Source organism: Typopeltis vanoorti, chromosome 13 (genome assembly GCF_054136105.1).
Source record: "Typopeltis vanoorti isolate ZY-2024b chromosome 13, IOZ_Tvanoo_1.0, whole genome shotgun sequence".
In the NCBI taxonomy this organism is placed as follows: domain Eukaryota; kingdom Metazoa; phylum Arthropoda; class Arachnida; order Uropygi; family Thelyphonidae; genus Typopeltis; species Typopeltis vanoorti.
Window position 1 is genome coordinate 37,215,078 of NC_143561.1, and position 27,596 is coordinate 37,242,673.

Genomic DNA, 27,596 nt, shown 5'->3' on the forward strand with positions numbered 1-27,596 from the left:
CGCTACCATTGGAGTCTCTAAAAGCAAGCGCATGCTTGACACAGCATATTTACAAGAACGGCATGCTATAAAATATACAAACGGCATGTAACTTTTTTTGAAATCTTACAGTAATTTTTGATTAATGTAGCTCGGTGGAAGTGTTGCTCGAAGTTTGACTTAAGTTCAAGTCTAGTCACTGACTGGAGGAACCTTTTCTAAGCCTTTCTTCGACCGGTTCCCGAGTTAGTCGATCTCTGGCACAGGCAAGCGGGTTTTTCATCCCGTAAACTCAAGAAAATCGACCGTAGTATCCACATTATTTCAGACAGTGACATATCTTGTTAGGGTTAGGTACCAAGAGATGGCAGCACTTGTTTGCCAGCCTCTTCATCGGTGGCTGCTATAATTAGTGATAGACATGGGCCAGCTATCTCTGATTGGCTACCAGTGGAGATTGAACTGCCCACTCAGTCTCCAAAAGTTAGATAGGATGTAGGCGAAGCCTTTACATCCTAGCGTTAGTGGATTTATTTATAAAAATTACTACATTAGAAGGAAAAATTTTATTTCATGAAATATAAATTTTGTTTTAATATAAAAAAGTAGAAGAAAATGTAAAAGTCAAGAAAAATGGTGGGGGGGGACTAGAAATATAAATTATAATTTTATTTTAATTTATCCACTTAATAATAATTATCAGCAGTGGTGTATTTACCCATAGATCAATTTGCTTAAACATGAATGGCATCAAATCTGTGTTTTTTTTAAGTTAATTATGGAAAAATTATTTATATAGATATTTATGTATAAATAATATATAAGAATTGTCAGACTCTCATATAGTTACTTATAAAAAGTAATACCTCAATTTAAATTTGCTTTCTATGAAATATTGAAACAGTTATATTTAATATACGAGGGATGTCCAGAAAGTAAGTTACGTTTTTAAATATTTTCACTGCAGCACTGTGATCGCAATGGTGAGCATGCGTACTGAGTTTGTTGATTCCTTAGCAAGGCGTTGGTGCCATTTTCAGACATTCTTGCAGTGCGTGTGCTTCTTGGTGTGTGTTTATAATGTCTAAGAAAATCGAATCACCTGCCACATGTGAAATTAGGTCAGTTATCCATTTCTTGAATGGGAGGAAAACGTTAAAAAGTGGAGGCACACCTCATCACCAGTGAAGACGAAATTGAAGACAACGGTTTCCACTTGGAAAATCATATGCACTGTGTTTTGGGACAGACAAGGAATTTTGCTGGTAGACTTCTTGGGTCAAGGCTCCACAATCAACACGAGTATGTACTGCCAAACCCTTAAGAAACTGCGTCGTGCAATCCAGAATAAATGACGTGGCATGCTTACCAGGGGCATTGTTTTGATTCATGATAACACCCTCCCACATTCGGCCGGTGTAACACAACAACTTCTCGCCACCTTTGGCCGAGAACAATTCTGTCATCCCCCATATAGTCCTGACCTCATGCTAAGCGACTTTCACCTGTTCAAACAACTGAAATCTTTCCTTGGTGGCCAGAAGTTTCAAGATGACAAGTTCAAAGAAGAAGTCAATACATGGTTTGCATCACAGGCGGCAATCTTCTACGACGAAGTTATACAACTATTGGTTCCCCGTTATGATAAGTGCCTGAACAATGATGGAAATTATGTAGAAAAGTAATGAAAGATGTCTACTTTAATTTCCAAGATAAAGTCATTTTGTAAGTATATTTTTGTTTCTCTGACAGCCCATTGGAACTTACTTTCTGGACATCCCTCATATAACTTACTTTATGATCAGATCAACAACTGCTCCAAAGAACTATCTTGCCTATACCTTGTCAGTTAATTTTGATCAAAGCTGTCCATTTCTTTGTGTCTTCCCATATTCTTTCTTCATGAATGCTGTTCCAGTTTAAGTTTATTTTTTTATTAATATTCTCTTATTTGGTGTCTCCACCTTTCCTATGACATTTTTCCTTAAATATTCATTTCATACATTCTTCTTAGTATTCTTTTAAATTCATTCTCATTATACATTGCTTGGAAAGAAGTCAATGGACAACCCCATAGGCAAGGTATATTGTGCCATGTAATGAGTCATGTGTTTGTAGCTGATATAAATTGTAAGAATATAATGCTATGCTCTCAAGTCAGTGCAACTGTGTCTGGATGAAATGGCTGTGAGAAGGGAATTGATGGAATTCTGCTGTAGGGTACCACAAAGGATAATATGTAAAAACTGCCATTTGACAGCTGGCACGTTGAATGCAGAATTCTGGGCATCGTCTGACACATGAATCTGCACAAAAACACTGGTTTCCATGGTAGGATTGCAATATGCAGGCCCCACATTACTGGAACCAACGTGCAGTGTCATCTTCAGTGGTGCAAAGAGCTTGTACAATTGGACGTGGAAGCTTCGAAAGCTGTGTTATAGAATGACAAATCTTGCTACAACCTCTACAGTGCAGATGGATAGGTATAATGGATGCCCGGTGAACATCTCTTACCAGAATGCATTACCCAACTATGGAATTCAGAGGTGGCAGTGTGTGATCATATGGCAACACAAACAGAGGTCCTCGGACCTCTGTTTGTGTTGCCCTGAACATCGAACTTGAGAGGTATCTGAACATTCCACACAATGCAATGCTTCCCACTTTGTGGTGTTTCCATGGAATTCACCATTGTGTCTTTCAGCAGACTCTCATTGAACCCTATTGAATATTTGCAGGATGAACTGGAGCTTCAGGCAAGGTCAAAGGACATTCGCCTCACAATAGTCCAGGACCCATTACATGCTTACAGGAAGAATGGTCGAAAATTCCTATCGATCACTATCGAACACTTGTGGAAATTATGCCCTGTAGGATTGCTGCAGTCATCATAGCAAAAGGAAATCCTACATGGATGCTTTTTCTTCACACTGTGGTGTCTGTTAACTTATTTTCAAGCAGTGTATGTCCAAACCACTTAAAGTAGGAATTCACAAGCATTTCCTTAACATTTTCTAGTCCCAAGGTATTCACAGTGTTCATATTTTTTTTATCCTATCTTTCCTTGTTTTTGCCAATACTGGCCTCAGACCTTTCATTTCCATTTTTTTGTATTCTACTTATCCCTCTTTTTGCTTAGTTTCTATGCCTCTACTGCATCAAAGCTTATACTTCAGATGAATTTCAGTGTTCCAAAATACACTACTGACATTGTTAAAAAAAAGCTTTGCAGAAAAAGTCCTCCTTGATATCTCCCAATCTAAACTTCCATCACTAGAAAGTAAACTTCTCAAATGTTTGAAGTTTTCACTACTCTTCAAGACTTACCCATTAGGTCATCGACAGTCAACTGCGTCACTGCTTGGAAACTCGCCAATTATTTAGTTATCACCAATGTGCATATGTTCCCATTGCCAATTTTGCCTGTGCTATTTTACCTGAGTTTCCACCAGAAAAAAAAATTATGCTACCTCTGTATGAGATCGACTAACTCAACTATAGTCAAAAAAAAAGTCCATGTAACCATTTCTCTCGTCACTACGAGAATTGAACTAAGGTCTTTTCCAATTGAAGGATGCAATGTTCTGTTGTTATTCCGATTGCACTACAGAGGCAATTTCTTTAAGAAATTTTTTACTGTTGAACCCAATCAAACTTTTTCTAAATCAGTAAATGTCATAAATACCCCTCCCCCCAAAAAAAAAATTCTCGTGTGTGTGTGTTCATTTTCTTTATGCTAGAAATCAAATCATCAGTTGCTCTCCCATTTTTTAAAGCCAAACTGTTCTTCTTTTAGACAATCATCTGTTTTATCCCTTATTCTTGTTGCCATTATCCTTTCATAATCTTTGTACACTGATATAGTGTCAGTGTACAAAGATTTTTCTCCAGATCAGTATAGTATTCCTCTGTACTTACTATATTTCCATCTTGATCCTCCTTTTACATCAGGACAATAATCCCATTGGTCCAGTATTGCCATCTTTCTCCAGATCAGTCAGATATTACACAGTTATTTCAGTACTGAACTACCAGAAGCTTTGATCATTTCAACACGTAAATCATCTGTCCAAGGGATTTTCCCTTCTTCATCTTTCTTAATGCTTCTTCAACCTCTGTCAGATCTTGTTTCCCTACTATCCTTCTCTCTCTCTCTCTCACACACACATCTCTATATTTATTCCAGTTTTATTTCTTCATGACTTTCACCACTGTTTAACAAATCTCTGAACTAATGTTGCCACATTGTGACATTACTTTTATAGATTTCCTAAACAACATAAACCTGATTTCACATTGCTGCTTCTTCTATTGTTCATGAATCCATTTTTTTTATGTTGCTCCCACCCACAAAAGGTTATTTGCTAACCTAATAGTATATTTTGTACTGTTGGTGAGTTAAGGATTTTTCTGTTTTTTTTTTTTTTAATTATATATATATTGTATTTTTTCATTTTTATTTTTACATAGTTCAGAAACCTCTGCTCTAGGGACCAAACTTGGAACTTTTTCAAGCCACTTCAGGCCTCCACCAAGCAAGGCATAGTCTCACACTGGGTGATGAGATTCATCTCTCACCTCAAGACAATCACAACATTAATCGCAGGTACATTAATCGCTTGCCCAACCTAGCTGGCATAATACAATATAATCTTGTATTTCAATTCAACCCAATTTATCTTTTCCTCTTTATTTATTTATTTATTTATTTTTTGCCTGGCTTTTCCTTTCATTGTTGAAAGTTTTTTTCACTTGGTATACTATAAATTACAGATGCCAAGAAATTATATTCTTGGTTTCGTCTTTTATCCAACTTGAGCAAACAAAGTTTGCACGTGAAGTCACTTCACAACTGGGCTGCTTGTATATAGATGCTAATCACTTCACATCAATTACCTTAGTATCTCATGATACAATGCACATATCCTTATGGACATGTATAATGTTATGCATTATGGGAAGGGCCACTACCCAGACCAGTTTTGACCTTTATTGAGGTCTCATCAGTTGGATCCAGACCCAAAAGTGGGGAAGTTGTGAAGTGACTTCACATGCAAACTTTGTTTGCTTACACTTTGATAAAGGATGAAACCAAGAATATAATTTCTTGGCATCTTTAATTTATAGTATAACTAAGTGAAAAAATTTTCAATATCTATCTCTAATCCAGAGTATTTTAGTAATAAGGTGTGACATCTTTTGGCTACTTGTATATAGAAATATGACTTCTTCATTACTTCAACCTTGGTAACACTTCTGGATCTGACTCCTGATAGACCTCGATAAAGGTCAAAACTGCCAGGGTAGTGGCCCTTCCCATGATGCATGCCTATAAGGATATGTATGTTGCATTATATATTAAGGTAATTGATTTGAAGTCATTAGCTTCTATATACAGGTAACTCAGTCATGAAGTGACTTTGCATGCAAACTTTGTTTGCTTACACTTGGATAAAGGATGAAAAACAAAGAATATTTCTTGGCATCTTTCTTCCATTACAAACAATTCTGTCATCATTTAATGTACTTTTATGAACTTCGAAAATGTTTTTTTTTTTTTTTTACTTCATTGCTTCCTTAAGTTTCATTCTGCCAAATTTTTCTTTTCTGCTTTCACTAGGTCTTTGTTACACACCACTATATGTTACAAATAGAGGTTGGATTAATTGCCTTATCATTACCCTATTTAAGTTTAAAGAAACTAAGTTATTTAGGTTTAAGAAGCCACTGGGCTTAGTATGCAAAGGAAGAATAGATTGCAGTTTTGAAATGAATGCTTTGTTATTGAAAATTTGAAGTTAATTATATTAATAAATATTAGTTGCTCTTCTAAGATCTCAGTTATTACTGATGTTTGTCATCCTCTCCCTTTTAACTATAGTCTGAATTTTCCTATCAGCTTGGATGGGGATTTGAACCTACTTCTTTCCTTCTAGGTTGTGGTTGATAAAATTGTAATATTATTGAGACATCAATAAAACTCAGACAATCAATAAAATTATCCAATTGAATATTCTGCATTTAAAATTTTTGTTTATACACGTTCTTTTGTAAAAAAGCTGAATCTCATTACTCATCATTATTTTATTGATACTAAAACTATTGAGATTTTATTATTCCTTCCTTTTTTTCCTTCTAGGCACAGACACCATTACTCGGAGGAGGTGGAGCAGACAGATATGTAAGTGTTTTTGTTTTTTTTTTCAAAAAAATAAATGAACCTATTGATTAACATTTCATAAATTAATATAGATATTTATATTTGGAGTTTTAATAGATGAGAAGTTGAAGTTCAGGAGCCATATAACAAAGAGTGCAAATACAACTCACAGGATAATTGCAGTTCTTAAACAAACAAAATAAACATTCCTTACAAGACCCTGATATAACCACACCTGGACTGTTGTGCAAATCTGGTCGGCATACAATATTCCAAGTGATGCTGATAAAGTGTGAAAGGAAGTGTTCAAGATAATATTGAGATTGGGAGTATAGATTATGAGGGCAGGTTGAGAATGTGTGGTCTTCAGACACTAGCAAACAGAAGATAGAAGTGGTGTCAAGATAGAGACCTACAAACATTTGGTAAGGATATTTCATTTTGTGGATAGCGGGAAAGGGATGAGAAGGCTTGCATGGAAGTTGAGAATGAATGCAGTCAAGAAGGGATGGGAGTTGGCTTTTCTCTCATGGAGCAGTACATGATTTGAATAACTTTTCTTTGGAGGTGATGAGTGCAGATAGTGTGAATGAATTAAAAAAAAAAGTATGACAGCTGGTGTGTGGCCTTCCTCAATGAGTCCTAACTCCCTGGAGGTCTCCAGTAGTAATTATAATAATATTTAATCCATGGTACTAAAGACTATTTTTAGAGCATATATATATAATTAATAATGCTGGACTGAGTTCTGATAATTTAATTTAAAAAATATCTTAGGGAAGGTTTTAAGATACTGGTTAGGTTCACCAGACATCATATGACAGAAACGAACAAACTAAGGAGATAGACTGTTCTAGGAATAGATTTTTCTAACCCATATTGTAGTATTGTTGTTAAAGATATTTTTCCGTTTCTCAAACACATCCAGTATTTTGTTTTGCATTTAGTGATATCATAGTTCATGCTGGTGGATAGATGATTACTTGGATGTATAATAAATTTTCTCTGGATACCTAGAAATTTAATTTATTTGTAGATATCTATTTTTCACTCATCTTTTATATATAGGTACATGACTGGCTCACTTATTCTTGTTTTGAATACCATGCATTTAGTTTGTTTGAATGTGTAACATTTATATGTTACCACTATATGTTATATTTGCCTATTTAATCTGTGCATATGATATATTATTTAATTTGCACAACTAGCACTGTATATTTTTATGGAAGTGGATAATATTAATATCACGATTTCCCAATGTAATCTTTGAGAACACACTTGATAAATCATGGATTAATTTAAATGATAACAGTTAATAGTAACTAATAGTAATATAAACTTAATCATGTAATGCTGCCATAGTATCATATGGTAGTATTACATAATTAAGTTTACGTTATTTCATTCATCATTCATTCATCAGTGGCTTTAACAAGCACTTATGTGCCCATAGCCTTCCAAGCATCCTTGGATTTCCTAACCATAATATGGGGATAAGGCTGTTACCCCTATGCCTCTAAGTATTCTTGTCTGTAAATTGCATGTGTTCTACTGGCCAGTTTGCCTTTTCTGAGGGATGAAAAACCCAAGTTTCTGGGAGGAAAAAACCCTCTACTTCCATATGGGACTGGCTAACCCACCTTTAGTCGAAAGAGACTAGATAAAGTTTAATCCTTTATCCAAGTGTGTGCAAACAAAGTTTGCACCTGAAAGTATCTTCAGGACTGGGGTAAAGTGGTACAACACCGGGTAACTCCTTGCAAAGGTGGAGCAAGCTACCAACACTCCTATCTCAGTATCTTTCTCCTATCTCAGTATTAATGCATAACATTATACATATCCACAAGGATATGTGTTTTGCATTATGGGAGATACTGAGATAGGATTGTTGGTAGCTTGCTCCACCTTTGCAAGGAGTTGCCTGGTGTTGTACCACTTTACCCCAGTCCTGAAGATAATTTCAGGTGCAAACTTTGTTTGCACACACTTGGATAAAGGATTAAACTAAATTTATTATAGACTAGATAAAGGTTCCTCACATCACTGACAGGAATTGAACCCAGGTATTTCCGACCAAAGTGCTTCATCTGTACTGACTGAGCCATGGAGGTTCTTAGTTTATGTTATTACTAGCATAATATCAACAGTTATCATTTAAATTAATCTATGATTTAAAACATAAATTTCTGTGGCTTAGCATTAAGTTCTGTGGGAAGCGTTTGGTATTGATATCACTGAACTATCGTATAATCTATGATTTTTCAAGTTTCCAATATTATTATATGTTACATTTCCATTCACCTAGTCTTTTTCTGACATGAAACATGTTTTGCCAATATTTTCCACGCCCCCAATTCATTTTAAGTAACCATACTACCTTTGGTTAGCTCTCTCACACATTCTTCAATGTTGTTAACATCAAGTTCTCTTTCTAATATGACAAAATTTTAATATGAATTCTACAGCTGATATGATGGCAGATAATTTTTATTATCTGGTGTGAAATTGCCCTCCTAATTATTAGAGAAGCAATCAGAAAAAAGTGGCCTTAGAGCAAAGGAACTAGATTATTCTGCCCTCCTCCCAGTAACTGGGTTTTCATTTTGCAAGACCAGATGAACACATACAATTTACAGACATATGCTGGCATCTGTCTGATGCAAGAAGAATTTGATAAAGCACTGTCCGAAATGAGTAAAGGAAAAAGTCCAGGTGTAGACAATATTCCTATAGAACTGCTACAAAATCTAGGTGATAAGACAAAAACTTTACTCTATCAATTAATAGCTCAAATCTATGATAGAGGAGAAATACCAAAGGAGTTTATGAAATCAACCATTATACCAATACCAAAAAAGAATAATGCAAACAAATGCAGCCAATTTAGAACAATAGCTTTAATCCCACATGTTAGCAAAATTCTGCTAAAAATAATTCAAAATAGAATTTATTCAAAAATAGATTGTCTATTGGATGAAGACCAATTTGGATTCAGAAAGAATAAAGGAACAAGAGAGGCAATACTCTGTTTAAGAACAATAATAGAGAGAAGATTAGACCTTAGTCAAAATACTTACATTTACTTCCTTGATTTAGAGAAAGCGTTTGATAAAGTAAACCAGCAAATACTCCTAAATTGTCTAACTAATATCAGCATAGATTTGAGGGATACGAAAATAATTTATCAAATTTACAAAAATCAAAATGGACGGATTAAAATCAATGATAAGGAGAAAATAATAAATATAAGGAGTGGAGTAAGACAAGGATGTATACTTTCACCACTTTTATTTAATTTATATATTGAAAAGGCCATTCAGGAAACTAAAGATAAAATAAATAGTGGCATAAAGATAAATGGTGAGCAAGTCATGTGTATAAGATTTGCTGATGACATAGCCCTTGTAGCAGAAAACAGAAGAACGTTAAAAGCAATGCTAGAATTACTAAATAATAACCTTGAAAAATATAAAATGAAAATCAACACAGATAAGACTAAAATCATTATTACAGGCAAAATCCCTATCAATATAGAGCATATAGACATCAGCGGGAAACAAATAAAACAAGTGAAAAGCTTTAAATATTTAGGAAGATGGCAGAACAAGAGAAGACATAAGATCAAGAATAAACAATGCAAAAGCCCAATTCTCTAAGATGAAAAGCATTTTAACAGAAAAACTCAACCTACAATTGAAAAAAAAATTAGTAAAGACATTGATATGGAGCATTGCACTGTATGGATGTGAAACCTGGATTCTAGGCAGAGAAGATGTAAGAGGATTGGAGGCTTTTGAAATGTGGGACAAACCCATTTTATACCTCGTATCTCTCGCGCCCTCTTCACTACCAAACCTTTCTGCCTGACACTTTCTTTTTGCGCCCGGCTCCTATTTTCATTTCTATCTTCCTAGACTACTTCACACGCGTGCCACGTCTTCCCGGAAAACACCGTGCGCGTACCATTTACACGTAAACAATTTGCCGTTGGCTACACAATTTATCCGAAGTTGTTGTCAGTGGACTTTGAACCTTTGTTACTATGCTCTAATATATATCTTATAGAGAAACTTCTTGCGTTATAACCTTTAATTAATATTTCAAAATTTGTATTGGTATAATTCTTTAAACAAATTAGTATCTTTACTTATTTACAAGCATTTCTCCTTTTAGTTATTTTTTTTTCTTGTTAAATTCTGAATGAGATATTTCTTACTTAAAATATTTTCATTCAAAATTCAATACCTGGTTTCAAATCTTTTTAAGATGTGTAGATAACCTTTATCAAGGCTGTTTAACCAAAGGTGAAGTTAGCTGGTTTCATATGGTGTTGACAGGGATTTTCATCCCACAAATCAAGCAAACTAACCTGCTCAATTTGCAGCATATCAGATCATAATAGAAGTAAGCAGGTGAATAAGAAGCCAAGTTACTTATCTGTAACATGCTATTGATCCTAAGACAGAAGAGAAGATCAGTGAATGAAAAAAAAAATATACATATAAATTAAAATAGACAAATTATATTCTTGTTTTAATCGTATACCCAAGTGTAAGCAAACAAAATTTTCTCATTCAGTATCTTCATGATTATATAGAGACTGATAACTTCACATTAATTTCCTTAGTATCCCATAATGCAGCATATATTGTCTGAAAGGAAGAGTGCTTTGCATTATGGGATATTAAGGAAATTAATTTTAAGTCAACGGCCTCTATACAAGCAGCATAGTCACGATGATACTTCGTGCTGAACTTTAAAGCAATAATATAATTTCTTGTCTGCTTTAATTTATTTGATAACAAGCAAAAAAACTTTCTACCTCTGATCCAGAGTATGTATTTTAAAAATATGGTGTTCACAATTTTATTACTTGTATATGGCATGGCTGACTCCTACACTGATTTAGCATGAGCATCTTGCTGGATCTAGCTCCCATTGAGAAGTCAGTAAAGATCAATACTGGGCTGGATAGTGAACCAGACCATAAGGCATAGCAATCTACATACTTGAAAGGAAGTGTTATGGAATAGTAAGGCAATTGATGTCAAGTCATCATTCACAAAAGCCTCTATACAAGTATCCTGGTTGTGAAGATACTTCATGCAAAATCTTTGTTTTCTTACACCTAGGTATAAAACAGGAATATAATTTCTTGTCTATTTTAAGTTACCTGATAACCAAGTAAAAACTTACTAAAAAGTTTATGCATTTTTTTTTTCCATATGGTATTCATTTTTACCCTTCCTAATTCATATTGCCTATATCCAGAATTAGTCCAAAGATATCTTCAATAACATAATGCAACTTTCCTTATTTCTCATGTTTTCTTTCCATGCAAATATTTGCACATATTTATGTTTGGGATGCTTTTAGTAGTGACTACTCTGTCCTGAACAGAAGTCCCACGTGTTCATGCCACTTTATTAGCTTTGCCCTTTCCTTCAAATTTTCTCAAAAGATTTACTATAATCTGTGGTTCACTTTTAATCTCTGCGCTTTTTCCTATTGCCTTCCATACCTAGAATCTTATGTTGAACCATTGACAGGAATAATTCTCATTTTCCGTTTTAATCTATGGCCACCTAACTCTACTTTTATCTGCCATCTCATGTTTAGAGTTGAATATTATATCTGCTTCTTCTTCATTTCCCTGATTGCTGTTGTCTGAATCTTAGTTATTTTAGTTATTACACAGAAATATCTTGCTTGTTTTGCCATCTTCACCTGGTAGATCAGTTAACATCTGCCTTGAAGAACACAAAAATTACATCCATGATCATCTGTATGGCAAATTGGGATTGGCAGACCATTCTCTGGATACTCCTTCACATAGGATTAGATGGAGGAAGTTGTTATAGGCCTGAGAGACTATTTTTGGAATCAGCATTAGCTATGAAGCACTCTTCCATTCACAACAAGTATGATTGCAAGTCCTCTCTTAGTGTTTATACCATGACATACAATTATGAATAATCAACAATACATAATCCTTTCCATATTCATTGTGCATATTAGCATGTTTTGACTGGGTACCTCCAATCTGAACTATAAATTACTTTAAAATTCTTTATAATATATCATTCTAATGCACAGATATGTAAGTCAACATACAACTTGGTCTCCACCAACAGTTGTAGAGTTAGTACCCTTCCTTGATGAGTCTTTGGACTCCTTGGAGGTGTCACACAATAATAATAATAATATATATACCAAAATTTTTGATAAAGAGACTGTTACTGAAATTATACATTATACAATGAGCTTCCTATAGTTGCATAGTAAAGCAACTCCTGGAAAAGGCTTATGCTCCATCTAAGACATTCATTTTCTTTGCTTGATTTCATTATGTAGTTTTTTATTCTGCTTTACTAAACAACAGATTTAATTATAACAGATTATAATTAAATTATTATAGTAGAAGCCAAAAATAAAATACTAGAGCCTGTTGCTGCAGCAATATTGAAATATGGGATGAAAAATAAGAGTTTCTGGAAATTAAAAAAAAAAAAAAAAAAAAAAATCTACCTCTATACGAGATTAGCTAACTCACCTTCATCTCATGTTTCCAAACAGAATTGTTGTGTGAAGCAGTATAAGGTTGAGTTTTCTGAGTTGTAGGATTAAAAACCCAAGTTTCTAGAGGGGAGGGGGAGAGAGAACTCTACTTGCCTTCATCAAATTGACTGACTCAGCAACCAGCTGAAAAATGGTCTAGTAAAATTCTCATAGTAGCCAGCAACTACGAGGGTAGTCTGAAATGTTCTTGGCCTAACAATGAATTTATAATTTCAAAATTATATTTATTTTTCAACATGATCTCCCGTAAGACTAATACATTTATTCCAGCGATGCTACACTGCCATTGAAGCTGACCAGCGAAATCTCATTCTTGAATGAGATTTCACTGCTTCCCAGTTGGTTAAAGTCACAATAATAATTGTTTAGTATCCATTAGGTTTATATGATTTATTTCATCATCACCAGCAACTGCTCTACTTGGTCTTCAGCAACACCCCACCATGTATTTGATATTAGAATCCACTCGCACCATATAGCTTCGGACTCACTTCGGCATGGAAAATTTTTACTAATATTGTAATCATAGCTTTCTTCCTTAACTAGATTCAAATTATATATAACCCTCACTGGACTAAATTTTATATAACAAATAACAATAAATGTAATAACTACAACACATAAGCCAAAATTAGTTTTAGATTCACTTACTATTTATAATGAATGTTATCTGCATGAGAAATGAAATTGTGAATCACCCTTTTTTGTGATTGCCTCAGATCATTTCCAGAATATGGTGAATTACCTTTTATCTAATCACAGTAGGAAAGCATGGCTGTTCTTATAATTAAAGGATCAGATAAGTGTAGGTGCAATTACATAGTCCTATACCATAAATTGGTTTTATGGTACAGGACTCATCGATGGAGGCTGTAAATCCGCTCACACCAGATGTCATATCTTCTCTTAAACTCATTCACACTTGATCCACTCACTACTTCAACAGCCAAATTGTTTCACTCGCTCACTGCTCTGTGAAAAAAACATCTAGCTCTCACCCCTTTCTTAACCATGCATAAAGTTAACTTCCATGGATGTCCCCTTCCCACTTTCAGTGTAATGAAAAATTTCATCAGTTGAAGTGAAGGGTAATTTGTTTATGCATATCCTATCTGTGAAAAGCTGTAAACCTATAGTACATTCTTATCATGGATAAACTAAAGGTTAGACAATGTGGGAAACCTACTTTCCTGATCAGACATAATACACTTTCAAGCCATTTTTACACCTCTAATAAGGAATATCCAGGTGACAAAAACTGTATCACCTTGAGACTCACAGACTCCATAATAACATAGTGATATTATGCAAACATCACTATGTTATTATTTATCATTTAGATTCCAATAGTCAGATTATTATGGACACTATATGAAAATAATAATAAATCAGCTCACGCCTTTTATTCCCTTATAGGGAGTAGGCGAGTCCTATAACCCTATCTAGCTTTGGGAGACCGAAGTGGGCAGTTCAATCTCCACCAGTAGCCAGTCAGAGATAGCTGGCCCATGACTGTCACTAATTATAAGTGGCCACCAATGAAGAGACGAGCAAAGAAGTCCTGTTCTATGGTTGATTTTCTTGAGTTTATGGGAGGAAAAAATCCACTTTCCCATGCCAGAAAGGCTTAGAAAAAGTTCCTCTAGTCAGTGACTAGACTTGAATTTAAGTTTCTCTTTGGGCAGCCTAATGCAGAGGATGCAAGCGTTACTTCCACTGAGCTGCACAGGCCTTATGGATTCTTTATTGGACTCTAAATGTTAGTTGGTTAAATGATAAAATAATCCTTATAACTACTCAGTTCTATCATCTTCATCTATATATTGCCATATGGTGACATATGGCACTATAGATGAATATTCATTTCATTTTTCACACTTCTCTACTTGTTCATTTTTTGAATGCATTGCCAAGTTTCCCAGTGTACACTGAGGATGACCATGAAATTGGCTCTAAAATTTTTGTTTACTAAATAATTTTTTCTCATAAGCTAATCTGTTGTCTAATTCTTATATTCTGTTGTTTTGTTATTATATATAAAAAAGTGAGACTTGAAATAGAGTAAACTTTTTTTAGAAAATGGTAAAAAACTATATAAGATTAAAATTGATTTCTTTCATTGCCAAACATTTTGTGACTTTTTTAAATTTTTAGCTAAGACTTTTTTAAATTAATAATTTATTCTTTAAGAGCTATTATATATTTTATATGAAGTTAATGAATGAAAACTCTAAGACCAATATATGTTGTGAAATACAGAGAGAGAGAGAGGAGGGAAAGGAAAATAAACAGTTTATAATCTTAATGTTTTTATATGATCTCTATATTTGAAATCTCTTGACCTTTTTTTCAGCATACCCTTATATCTTCTGTTCCAAATTCTTTTTCTCTGTGGTTAACTTGTATCGGGAAGGATAATAGGATTGTATTGCTTTGAAGTGGTTTTTTCCTTCTGTGAATTGTTGTGTAAGTCATCAACTGCATACTGAAATTTTATCAGTTGAATACTATAGTAACTATCAGTCATGATGGCTCTTAACTGGTCAGTTGTCTTTGTACTTGATATATGAAATGCCACAGATAGATTAAACCTTATCTTTCACCAGAGTGCTGTACATAGTATAATCATAAAAAGTGCTTGAACAGTTTTTTGTTAGGTATTTCTGTTAAATGATACATTTGTGCTGTTGCTTAGGATGAAAAGGTGGATAAGTTTACTGTTTTCTCCTTCACAATGGGAAGAAACAGTAATGTATACAGCCTATGGCTCTAATGTAGTAAGTACAATTAGTGTTTGTTCACCTCATGCTGTGATGATTTTCAGTCATTTTTTTAAGCTTTCAGAAACTTGTGGAATTAGTGGAAAGCCTGTACACTGTTTGCCTTCTAATGTTCTGGCAATCAGTATCAAATTATTTTATGCAAAATAATCAATATTATGTTATACTAAATTAAAGTAGAAAAAAAAATTATAAAATATGCACCTTACTAGTATTAGGGATGTGAGAATTGTGGTTTGTAAATGAATGAATTAGATAAATGTAAAGGAAAAGGGAGATGTTAATGGTAATAATGACTTTGAATTTTCTAACTTAGACTGTCTGAAACCTGTTGTAATGATTCAAGGCACTTAATAAAGTGATTGATGATTCTTTATATATATATCAATAAAAAATACAAATAAAAAACAGACTTTACGATTTTTATGTACACTACTCCTTCAAATGATTTAATATGGTATATGCTTCCTTCTATGAATTTGTGATTGTTTTCATTTATCATTAGATTAATGTAGTACAGTGTAAAGTTCAGTATGAACCTTACTACATCCTGCAGATCATCAATTTTTGTTGCATTCTACATAAATTCAGAATTCGGAAAGTCATAATTTACTACTTTATCCAAGTAGTAAATCCTTTGAGAAGATTAAGAGATGTTTATTGCAGTAGTGTTATTTGAGTATACATCCATAGGAATACTAAGACTCTTTTAGGAAGTCTGTTTTAATTCACACAATGCACACTTCATCTTAAACTCATTTGCCTTCAATGCACACCCTCCTTCAAGCAAATATATCCACTGTTCATAAGAAGAATGTATTCCTTGCTCACTATACTCTTCCTCAAAGATGGCTCTTTGTTCTCTATCTGCCATGTTTTGTTATTAATAAATTGTGGAGACTGTTGCTAATGAGATGCATTTTGTGTTTTCATGTGTAGTAAGTTTTGCCTTAATTTGCTTTTCACTTAAGTTACAAAGCAAATTATACTTGACAAATTATTTTCATGTTTAATCCTTTATCCAAGTGCAAACAAAGTTTGTGCATGGAGTATCTTCATGACTGGGGGACCACCTGTATATAGAGGCTGTTGACTTGACACCAATTGTGCTTAGTATCCCATGATGCAAAACATATTTCTTTCATGGCATGTAAGAGCTAAATCAATCTCATCAGTAAGAGCTAAATCAATCTGGAAAAATACCAAGATTGAATAAATGCAGCTGTCATATATTTTCCATATACAAGTAGTAAAAAGATATATCACCTTGTTGTTAAATTATTTGGATCAGAGATAGTTGTGGAAAGTTTTTCCCTTCAAATATTTCGTCTTATATATCATAAAACATCATCATTGTGAACAAAGAACTGCAGAAAGGAATTTGACCAAAAGAAACAATAGAACACATTTGTTATGTTAGAATCCCTTTATATATGTGATTGCATGTTCATTAGGTTAAAAACACTGTTGGATTGAAAATAATAATTAAAATTAAGTAGAACTTGTTTAATGCAGTTGAAGATAACAATTTTCCGAACATGATGGATGGTAAGGCAGTCATTACAATTAAAGTTCAGTTCATGCAGGACTTCATCACATTCTTTGAATAAACGTTAATATTTATACATAGAACTATATAATAGTTTGGTGTTTTTCCATTGACTCCCATGACTAATGTTTTTAATTCTGTGTTGTGTCAGGCCAGACTTGTGAAGTTTGATTAGCCAGATATGGTCTTGATGTTCAGAAATACATTTATTGATTGATCTTCCTGTTTGTCTGCAGTAAGACAATTGAACAAACATGGTACTTAGTATACACCAAGTAGAATAATTAATGAAAGTTTGCCCTTGGAGAAGGCAACTGATTAAGAATTTGGTTGATGGGTTTGGAAGGCAGCAGTAAGTTTGTATCTTCATAATCTTTGCCACCTTGGTTCAGACATGCCCTTTATGTAAGGCACAGGAAGTTGATAATTTTGGTGTGTGTGTGTGGGGGGTGGGGGGCTATTCTTGGGTTGATCCATTTAGCAAAACTGTTTATTTCATAGTTTCCAGTTCTTGAATTTATAATTTCAAATTTTTTTTTTTCAACATAATCTCCCTTAAGACTAATACATTTATTCCACCAATGCTCCAGCAGCATTATCCCATCCCTGTAGTGGTTCTCAGTAAGATCTGCAAAATACCCCTCTACAGCTGCAGTCACCTCTTGATTTGAAGAAAAATGCTGACCAGCGAGAAAGAGTTTTAATTTTGGGAAGACACAGAAGTCAGAGGGAGCCAAATCTGGGGAATAGGGTGGATGTTCCAACAATTCATAGTGCAGATTCCTTAATTTTCCCATTACCAAAACACCTTTGTGGGCAGGTGCAATGTCCTGATGAAAGATGATTTTTTTCTTCTGCAAACTGGGTCTTTTCTCATGAATTTTTTCGTCTAGTCAGGTTAAAATATCGGAATAATATTCCCCGGTTCTTGTTTTACCCTTTTCAAGATAATTAATAAACATGACCTTTCCTGCTGATAGAACCGACTTTGTCTTCTTTGGTGCTGAACAATTTTTTCACCATTGCACACCAGAATGCTGATTCTGGTGTGTAATGGTGAATCCAGGTCTCATCCATAGTAATAAATCGATGCACAAAATCAGTTTTATTCTTGATAAAATGCTCCAAGCACTATTTAGAGATTTTCATGCAAGTGCATTTTGATTCTGCTATGAGCAAGTGCAGCACCCATCTTGCGCAAAGCTTTTTCATTTGCAATTCTTCATGCAAAATATATCCTAAACGTTCTTTTGAAATGCATAGTCTCAGCAGTTTCATGCACTTTGACTTGCTAGTCATCAAATACCATATTGTGCACTTGATCAATGATTTCTGGTGTTGTTACACTTTTTGGACATCTCCTTCACGTGGATCATCTTCAAGGCTGGTAGAGCCATGAACTTGGCAGCCCATTTCTTAATTGTTGAAAACTAAGGAGAAGAGTACCCATAAACTTTTATGAACTTCAAATGAATTTCTTTTGGGCTCAAACCTTCTTTTACAAAGAATTTTATCGATTTCAAGGGATACAGACAACACTTTTGCTTCAGACAGCTGTATAAAAAACTACTTGATAGAATGACTTGAAATTTCACATGGATGCTTATGACAGATGTACCAACTTAGGAAAAAAAATCTTGCTGATAGTGTTGCCATCTATGGTTGAGGCCGAGAACTTTTCAGACCACCCTCATAATTATTATTTTCAGTCCAGTAATGTTTTTAAATTAATGAACATGCAACTGCATGTATAGAGGGATTCTAATGTAAAGCATGCACTCAAGTGTTTCTTTTGTTCAGATTCCTTATTGTTGTTGTTTGCTCATACTGATGATATCTTATGATATGTAAGACAAAATATTTATACATTAATAATTTTTATTGTGGTACTCAAGTGATTTTATAATTATGAAAACTCCACAGGTCTTTCTCTCTCTGTATAAGATAATCCTTTATTCAAATATAAGCAAACAAAGTTTATATGTGAAGTATCTTCATAGCTAAGTTACTTGTATATAGATGCTGTTGTCTCTGTATACAAGTATTGCTTCAATTGCCTCAGTATCCCATAGTGCAGAGCACACTTCCTCCCTAATGCTACTGATGTGAAGCCAGCAGCTTTTATATAAGTAACCTAGTCTTGAAGATACTTCACATCGAATTTTTTTTTTTTTTTTTTTGCTTACACTCTGGTAAAGAATTAAGCAAGAATAGAATTTCTTGTCAAGTATAATTCACTTTATAACCAAGTGAAAATTTTTCATCAGCTATCTCCGATCCGGAGTAATCAAAAGATAATGGATACTAGTTTAATGTGGAAAAGTGTAAAGTTATACTAAGCATTTGTGAAAAGGGGGGGGAGGTCTTTTTAGATAGAGTTGAAGTTTGGCATTACTTGGTTATCTTAATAGAATCATTCTTCTTTATAAAACCTTGAGATGGCCACATCTAGATCACTGTGCTCAGGTCTGATCACCTGGGTTTCTTGGGAATGAGGAAATGTTGGAGTGGATTCAGAGGCGAGCAACCAAGATGATGAGTCACCTATGGAATGCTGTTATGATGGTAGTTGAGGATTTGTGGGTCGCAAAAGTTAGTTGGCATGTGGAAAAGAGGGGTGATGTGATAAAAATATTTAAGTTACTAAACGGGTTTAATAGGATTGCTGTATAAACAGTATTTCAGTACTTGGTTGGAGGAGACAGAACAAGGGGGTTGTCCCTGGAAATTGAATGAGTGTGATTAGTAAGTGTGAGGACTAGATTTTTTTTTTTTTTTTTTTTTTTTTTTTTTTTTTTTTGCCTGGAGAGTGGTGAATGAATGGAATTGGTTGCCAGAGTGTTCTGTGTCTGCAGTGAGTTCAGGGAGAGATACTGTAGATATGAGTATTGTGTGGATAGTTTAGGTCTCTCTCCACAGTGAGTCTTTGCACTCCATGGAGGTTTAATAATAATAATATTTTGGGGCAAAAAATATATAGCAATTGTTTTATTTCTACTTCTTTTTTTCATGAATATACTGATTGGTCATTAATTTTAAACACTTCATAATATGTAGCTTTTAATGATTAGATATCAGTAAAGGGTTAAAAGCAGTCTGGGTACTCACTCTTCTAACCCCCTGAACAGCTGCTAACCTTATACAAATCACAAAATCTACCCAACCATTGAGTACTGCTCTCACGTATAGGGTGGGGGCCCCAAAATGCTCAACTCAATACAGAGGAGAGCAATCAGACTTATTAATGACCCATCTCTTACAAATTCACTCTCCCCCCCCCACTTTGTCAAATAATTGTATTCAACAAATATTTCCATGTTCATCTGAAATAGCATCAATAATTCCCCCACTTAGTACTAAGCTCATTGGAACACATGCAGCTGCTGCTCAACATCCCTTCACAATGCACCTTGAAACCCACAGAACAAGTTCTTCTCCTTCATCCCTGCAACTGCTGTGAAACAGTCTTCCCCTTGTTGTGTTCCACAGGGAATACAGTCATTCAAATCAAATCTGAACAAGTACCTTCTTTCCCAACTCACCACCCATTCATGGTACTAATGTACTATAGGTTGATCAACCAACCTCTTGCGCGTGTGGGCTCAACATTTAAAAAAAAAACAAGAATTTGACCAAGCAAAAAAATCAGTACATAGTAGATTACTTAATATTAATACCCTAGGTTGGTTAAAGGTTAGACAATCCAGAAACCCCATTCTAGATATGATATATGAAACTTTTTTCAGGAATTTAGACCTCCAATTAGTGGGATCACACTGGGTGATAAAATTCATATGCCGTCCAAAGACAAACATCCATGCTACTGGTAGGATTTGAATTAACAGCATGTTGTTGGTTTGGTGAACTGATATGTTATGTTAGTAACATATCAGCTCACCAACAGAAACAAATAAAATAGATTTTCTGCTACTACTGAGGTTCCTTTTTTTTATGCATCTGTTGTAACTAGCTTTGGTTAAGAGTTCTGTTCATTCTCTTATTATTCCTTTCTTGCAGTCTGTTATGCACTTTTTTAAAAATAATTTTCTCTGTTTCATTGTAGATCAATGGAGATGATGACTGGGAATATGACCAGATTGTTCTTGAAAGAGTAAGTTTGATATTAAATAATCATTTTTACAGTTGATCCTTTTAGCAGTTCTGAAAATTATTCTTGATTTTAACATTTTATTCATGCCAAAATTACAACCTCTCCCCCTTTCACATACACACACATATGCAGAACATCTTTAAAACAGTATCATATTTCACAATCTGGACATGAAATAAACATAAAGTAAAATAACATAGTTTATTGCTAAGGTTTATGCTAAGCATTCATTGATTAATATTAAGAATTTGAGAGTAATTGAAAAAAGGAAAAAGAAATGCTGGACAGCAGAAATATATTGTAGTGGAGTTATCTTTAGATTAATAATTGTGATATGCCCTGGCATATCACTGATCTCACTGTTCATTAACAACATGCTATAAAACTAAACATTTTTAGGTTGCAAAAATAAAAACAGTTTACTAAAATTAGAATTGAAAAATCTGGATGTTTTAGGAAGGGTGTGTATGTATATATTGTATGTATATATGCCTAGTATTGTAGACTTTTACAAAGTGAGTAATATGAACTATGCAATTGTACAAACTGATCCCTTCATGAGGTAAGTTGAAAGTTTAGGGCAGAGTTATGACAGACACACGGGTGTAAAGAGAAGAAACACAAGACTACAGCTCTTTTGTGACAAAATATAGAGGGGATGACCATCACATTGACAGAACTTGTAGGAGATAAGAAAAATGGAAAATATTTGAGTATTAGGCAATATTGCATAAATTTGGGAAACATATATGAGAGAGAGAAAGCTCAGAGGATCATGGTTATGAAGGGGAGAATAATAATCATTGGAAAGAAAGAAGAGATAATCTCTATAAGCTACTCATTTTAACAATAGTAACAAATTTCAGATTAATTAGGTTGCACTGCCTGAGTGGAGAATGCAAATAACCCCACCCATTCAGACAGTCTATTTAGCTCATCTTACAAAGCTACAACATTTCTTCTACTTCTCATAACCTAATATACCTCCTGCTCACTCACCATCATTGGTTTTTCCCCCAATTCCTGCTGCTCTCAAAATTCTGCATTATGTTACAATCATAAGGACGGAATACTTTAATGAACTGTTCATTAAACACCTCTACTATGTCCTCCTCAGTGTTTATCTTTCTCCCATTATCACTGACCAACATCATCCTCCCATAATCATTCTTCCTTCTACTGGCCACATATCAAACAAAAAGACTCCTAGGATTTCTTTTAGCCTCATTTGCTCATACACTTTTTGCTATCCTTACCAAACAAGTCAGTCACCTTTCTTGCTTGCCCTTTATAATTGCTGATTATTGCTGCTCATCTTGTTCTGCCTCCACAATGACTTTTTTCTTCAAAATGTGCTTCACATCTTCAGCCATCCATTTTTTGCCTACTTTATTTAATCTCTTGACCTTTGGAATGCATTCAGTCATTACCTCTGCCCCATAGTTCCTGAATAGAGACCAAGCAGCAATGATTTCCTTCTCATCCAGTTCCTCATTCCATGTTATTGCTGCAAGCCACCTGCTGAGTTTGACATAATTCTAGTAGCAAGGCTTATACGTTGGTCATACATAACTGGTGATTAGTTTACCGAATTAACAACGCATATAAAGTATATTAATTAAAGGTAACTTTAATGAATAACTTCTATATTTCGGCAACGTCACGTTGCCATCTTCAGGAACATAAAGATATGGTATGTGCACGCAGGCACTAACAAAAGAATATGAGGAAGAAAGCAAGATTAACTATTAGTTTCTTGCTTTCTTCCTCATTTGCTTTTGTTAGTGCCTGCATGCACATACCATATCTTTATGTTCCTGAAAATGGCAACGTGACGTTGACGAAATATAGAAGTTATTCATTAAAGTTACCTTTAATTAATATACTTTATATGCATTGTTAATTCCATAAACTAATCACCAGTTTGACATAATCACCCACCTTATAGTTCCACATATAACTCTTTCTCACAAAAGTCCTGATATGGCCACCCAAGTGATTACTTTGTAGTCCTCATCGTATGTTACGCTTTTGCGCAGGCATACACATTTTGCCGCGTAAGCTTCCATAACCAATAATCCTGCGGAATAGGTTGGTTGCTTCTTATTCCCGTAGTATCCCATGTCTGTCAAAGCATGTGTTCACGGGGGCAATTTGCCTGCTTTGCAGGAGTAAAAACCCCAGGATAAACTGGGGGGAAAAACCATGCTGTCCACTCCCAAAACCAGCTAATTTGGCTATGGCTGAGGAAGATTCTTAAGCTCCTCACGTTATTGACAGGAATCGAACCTAGGACACTCCTTCCCCAGGCATATGGTTGCGAAGCTTGTAACCACTAGGCTAACCGTGCTGACCCACTTTATAGTCACTTTCACCAACTGGAGGAAGATGTGACACTTTATTTATAACAATATCTTCTGATGAGATAATCAAATCCAAGACCCTCGATCCACATGTGGCCTCTGTTACATACTGTTTAAGGTGTTGGTCCCTTAAAAACTCAAGAAATTCATTCTCTTTGGTTCCTGATGCAGTCTCTTCATTCTAGTCTTTATTACCATAATTGAAATCAACCATCAAGACAGTGGCGGCCCGTACATAAGCACTGCAGCATCCCCAAAGAAAAAATTAAATTTTGTTTGTGTTTATAAATAATAACAATGCTTACAACATGTTAAAAGTTACAGCTTATGTTTTGACATTGATTGAATAGTTAATAATTGGAATTGTTCGATTAACGCTTTAGATTATGAAACAAATGCACTGCGATCTAACGCAGTGTCAGAATTATCATGTTATATCACGTTCAACCACTCGCAGCCAGACTCACCAATATTCGTTTGCACTTCCCATTGCACGTAACTAGTGAATCTGACACTGCTCTTTGGGCAGTGTATGCGCGAGTTATTCTTTATTGGTGCATGCTTGTGGTGAGGGTGAACTATTTTTTGCAAATCTTATTTTATTCTGTTAAAATAACATATAATTATTTATTTATTATAGATACAAGGCTGAATTATGACGAGTGTCACTGTTGAAAATATGAAAAGAATTATATTTTTTTTTCGATTATCGTTACACAAAACAAGTGCACTGCGATCTAATGCAGTGTAAGAATGATCGCGCCAATTGCAGCTAGACTCGTCGATATTCATTTACGCTTGACACTGCTCTTTGGGCAGTGTATCATATGCTTGCTCTCGTTATTTCTGTGAGATATGAAATTTTTATTATTGGTGTTTGTAAGTGGTGAGGGTGAAATATTTTTTAACATGTAAATTTATTTATTAATAAATTGGTTACAGATTAGAAAAAAATATTTTTTTTTTTTAAATTTTATTTTGTATATGTGCAGCACTCCCACTTAAAATTTTCACTGGCTGCCACTGCATCATGATTAACCAGACCAATTTGCCTAAACATTTTCTTCTCACTGCCTTCTACATGATCAGGTTTATAGACACCCTAATAAACATTTCATCCTGTCTACCTCCATTTCACACCATACTGCTTTTCTCCTTGCATCTCCACTCTAGATGGGGACTACTCTTCTGCTATCATTAATAGTACTCCTCCTCCCTTTTTGCCTTGTTTGTCTTCACAAAAAAAACTACATAATCCCTCCATCTCTATTCCTGTCAGAATGTCATCCTCATTCAACCATGTATCATTTATACCAACAATTTTTGAGAAAATGAACTTTATCAATGCTACAGTTTCATTCCCCTTGTTTTGAACACTTCTAGCATTTGTAAACATATGCACTAACTCATTTCTATTTCTATCACAAGTTCCACTTCTTGGATATGACTTCTCTACCTCCCCCCACTCCCGTCTATCATCACTGATGTTACACCCCTCCCCAGACCTAAATGTTACACCCACATCCTTGACTGTCTTAATCCTGTCTTGTGCACACACACACATCTACTCCTGAAGGTTTTTCACTCTTTCTTGTGTGGAGGTGTGATATATTTAAAAAAATACATCCTTCAATGGAAATTTGAAGTTTCAGTGGTTTTGAAGGCATTTGTTGAATATCTGATTTAATGACAGATGACATGAAGAGACATGAAATAGTTCATTCACTGTAGAAATCTCTACTAGTTTTGTTTATTGACAAATACACCTGATGAGGTGCATTTGTCAACTTATGTTGCAAAAAAATTAAAAAAAAAAAAAACTAGAGAAGGCAAACATATCACATTAAGCAAAAAAAAAAAAATCAATTATAAACTAAAACTAAATAGTGAATGTGGGAATGCAGCTGCACAAGTTGTTACTGTCACATTACCAACTGTGTGTCAAAGCTCAGGTCTATAGATGTCTGCAGATTTTTGATGAATGAAATAAAACCAAATAAATAAATAAATGAAAACCAACCTGGTGCAGGATTGAGCCTTAGTTTTTGCTGCATTTTTTCTTTTTTGTCAAATTATTGGATAGTTGTCATTAGTTGTGTGAGAAGCAAATTTGAACTTGTGTTCTCTTTTGTTTTTAGCATATTTAAAATGCTTGACATGTAGTGGAATGAAAGCCATATTTTAGATCAGGGTTTCTCAAACTGTGTTCCACGGAACACTAGTGTTCCGCAGAAGGTGAATAGGTGTTCCACGAGAAGTTCTGAAATTTGTCATTTTAGTTTTCTAAGCATTTTTCATGAATAAATATTTTATAGTAAAAATATACCGAGGAGGATAATATTCGTGAGTATGTCGAAAAGCTCAGATCCAGAACACCTAATAACATCTGTGTATCGTTAATTTTCATGCATCGAAAGCCTTTCAACATTTGGGAGAGGGAATGCTGCTGTTTATGACGGGTCATAAAAATTGCCTGCAAGCCCATTACAACAATTGGTGTCATATCTTCTGTTCTCAAAACTGAAGGAAATGACATCTGTGTAGCAAACGTCAGTGACCAAGCAGCAAATTTTTCCACTGAAATTGAAGATCAAGGTAGTCTGTATCTGGTTCTCAAATCTATTACTACTGAATAATTTCTTTGCAAGTTTGTATTGCAGTGTGTAAGTGCTTGTTCTGAAACTGGAGTGCCGTGATTTTTTTAAAAGTAATAGGAATACAGAGTTAAAATCTGATGTGAATAAGAGACAAGGCACTTTGTTTAATTTTGGTATTGAGAAATCTCTTATTGAAGGTGTTTGTGACGGAACAGATAGTGAGTCATCCACCTGAAGCCTACAAAGATCTCCGGGATGTACAAAAGGAGGGGAAAACTACCAGCACAGAGGAGAAAAAGTCTGCATTCACTCGTAGGTACCTATAATAATATTATAAATATATTTCGTGATCAGAATGGGAAATGTAAATGAAAATCAGCACAAATTAATTTAATGATGTTTGCCTGAATAAACTACGACATGCTACAACATTTCATTAGTCCAGTGATTGATAACTAATTTAAATGTAATTTATATTTGTCAACATGCCACACCGTATACATAAGTGTACTAATACTCTTTATGATTATGCCATAATTAATTATTAATACTTATGTTAATGTATGAACTTTAAAAAAATTTGGATAGGTATTTACGAGTAAATTTGTTGGGACCGGGCCCTCGGAAAAAAAAAAGCAGTTTTAATTTTTCATCCATTGTATTCTTTCATTGTTTAATGTGATGTTTACTTTTTTTTTTCTGTAAGATAAATAATCTCCTACCAAAGTGTACCTGTTGGTACATGAAACTAGCAGATATTTCTACAGTGAATAAAGTATTTTATGCTTCTTTGTGTCATATGGTCATAAAATCGGAAATTCACTGAGCATCCTTTAATGTTTTGGGTTTTTTCATCATAAAAAGAACATTCCTATGAAGCGCAATACATAGCCTCTCCCACTCAAATGTCCACCTCACCTTCCTGTGGTCCATCCTGTTCTAAAAGTACAAACGAGGCACTGGCGACCGAGTATGGGCGGTATAACCTTAACACCCTAACAGAGTAAATGCTGTTAGATCTGCCTGTCCAGAGGCATTAGGTAGCAGCCCTACCACTGGACTTACCCAGCGACAGGTTAGTAACCTGCCCTGGGGAAATTCAAAATACTTTCAAGTTTCATGCAAAGAAAAGCCAGACAGACTGTCAGGGAAAAGACCACAACCCAGGAAACGGTAAATGAAATTGGAAAAAGGAACACATAATGAAGATTGCAACATGGAATGTGAGAAGCATTGCACACAAAGAAGAAGAACTTGATAAACAACTAAACCAAGCTAACATAAAGATATGTATAGTAACAGAAACAAAGAAAAAACAAAAAGGTACAAAAGAAATAAACAACTATATACAAATCTACAGTGGGGTAAAAAAAGAAGAAAGAGCAAAAGCAGGTATAATGATTATGGTACATAAATCCCTAAAGAACAATATTGTATATTACAACTATTTGAATGAAAGACTAATAGAAATT

The 27,596-nt window shown here is 34.5% G+C and overlaps 1 protein-coding gene across 11 annotated transcripts in view; it reads left to right on the forward strand.

Annotated features, from left to right (window-relative positions):
* The window catches only part of LOC150100053 (MAGUK scaffold protein DLG1-like), a 741,341-nt gene that overhangs the window by 518,990 nt on the left and 194,755 nt on the right, over window positions 1-27,596 (forward strand). For 10 of the 11 annotated variants that reach the window (XR_016549250.1, XM_090402768.1, XM_090402765.1 and 7 more), the window contains 2 exons: window positions 6,122-6,163; window positions 21,117-21,164. Coding sequence is in view for 10 of the 11 variants with exons in the window: in XM_090402768.1 (XP_090258894.1) it covers window positions 6,122-6,163; window positions 21,117-21,164 (90 nt within the window). In the remaining variant the exon portion in view is untranslated. Of the gene's footprint in view, window positions 1-6,121; window positions 6,164-15,372; window positions 15,502-21,116; window positions 21,165-27,596 lie in introns of those variants that run through there. The other variant, XM_090402774.1, reaches the window with a different exon arrangement.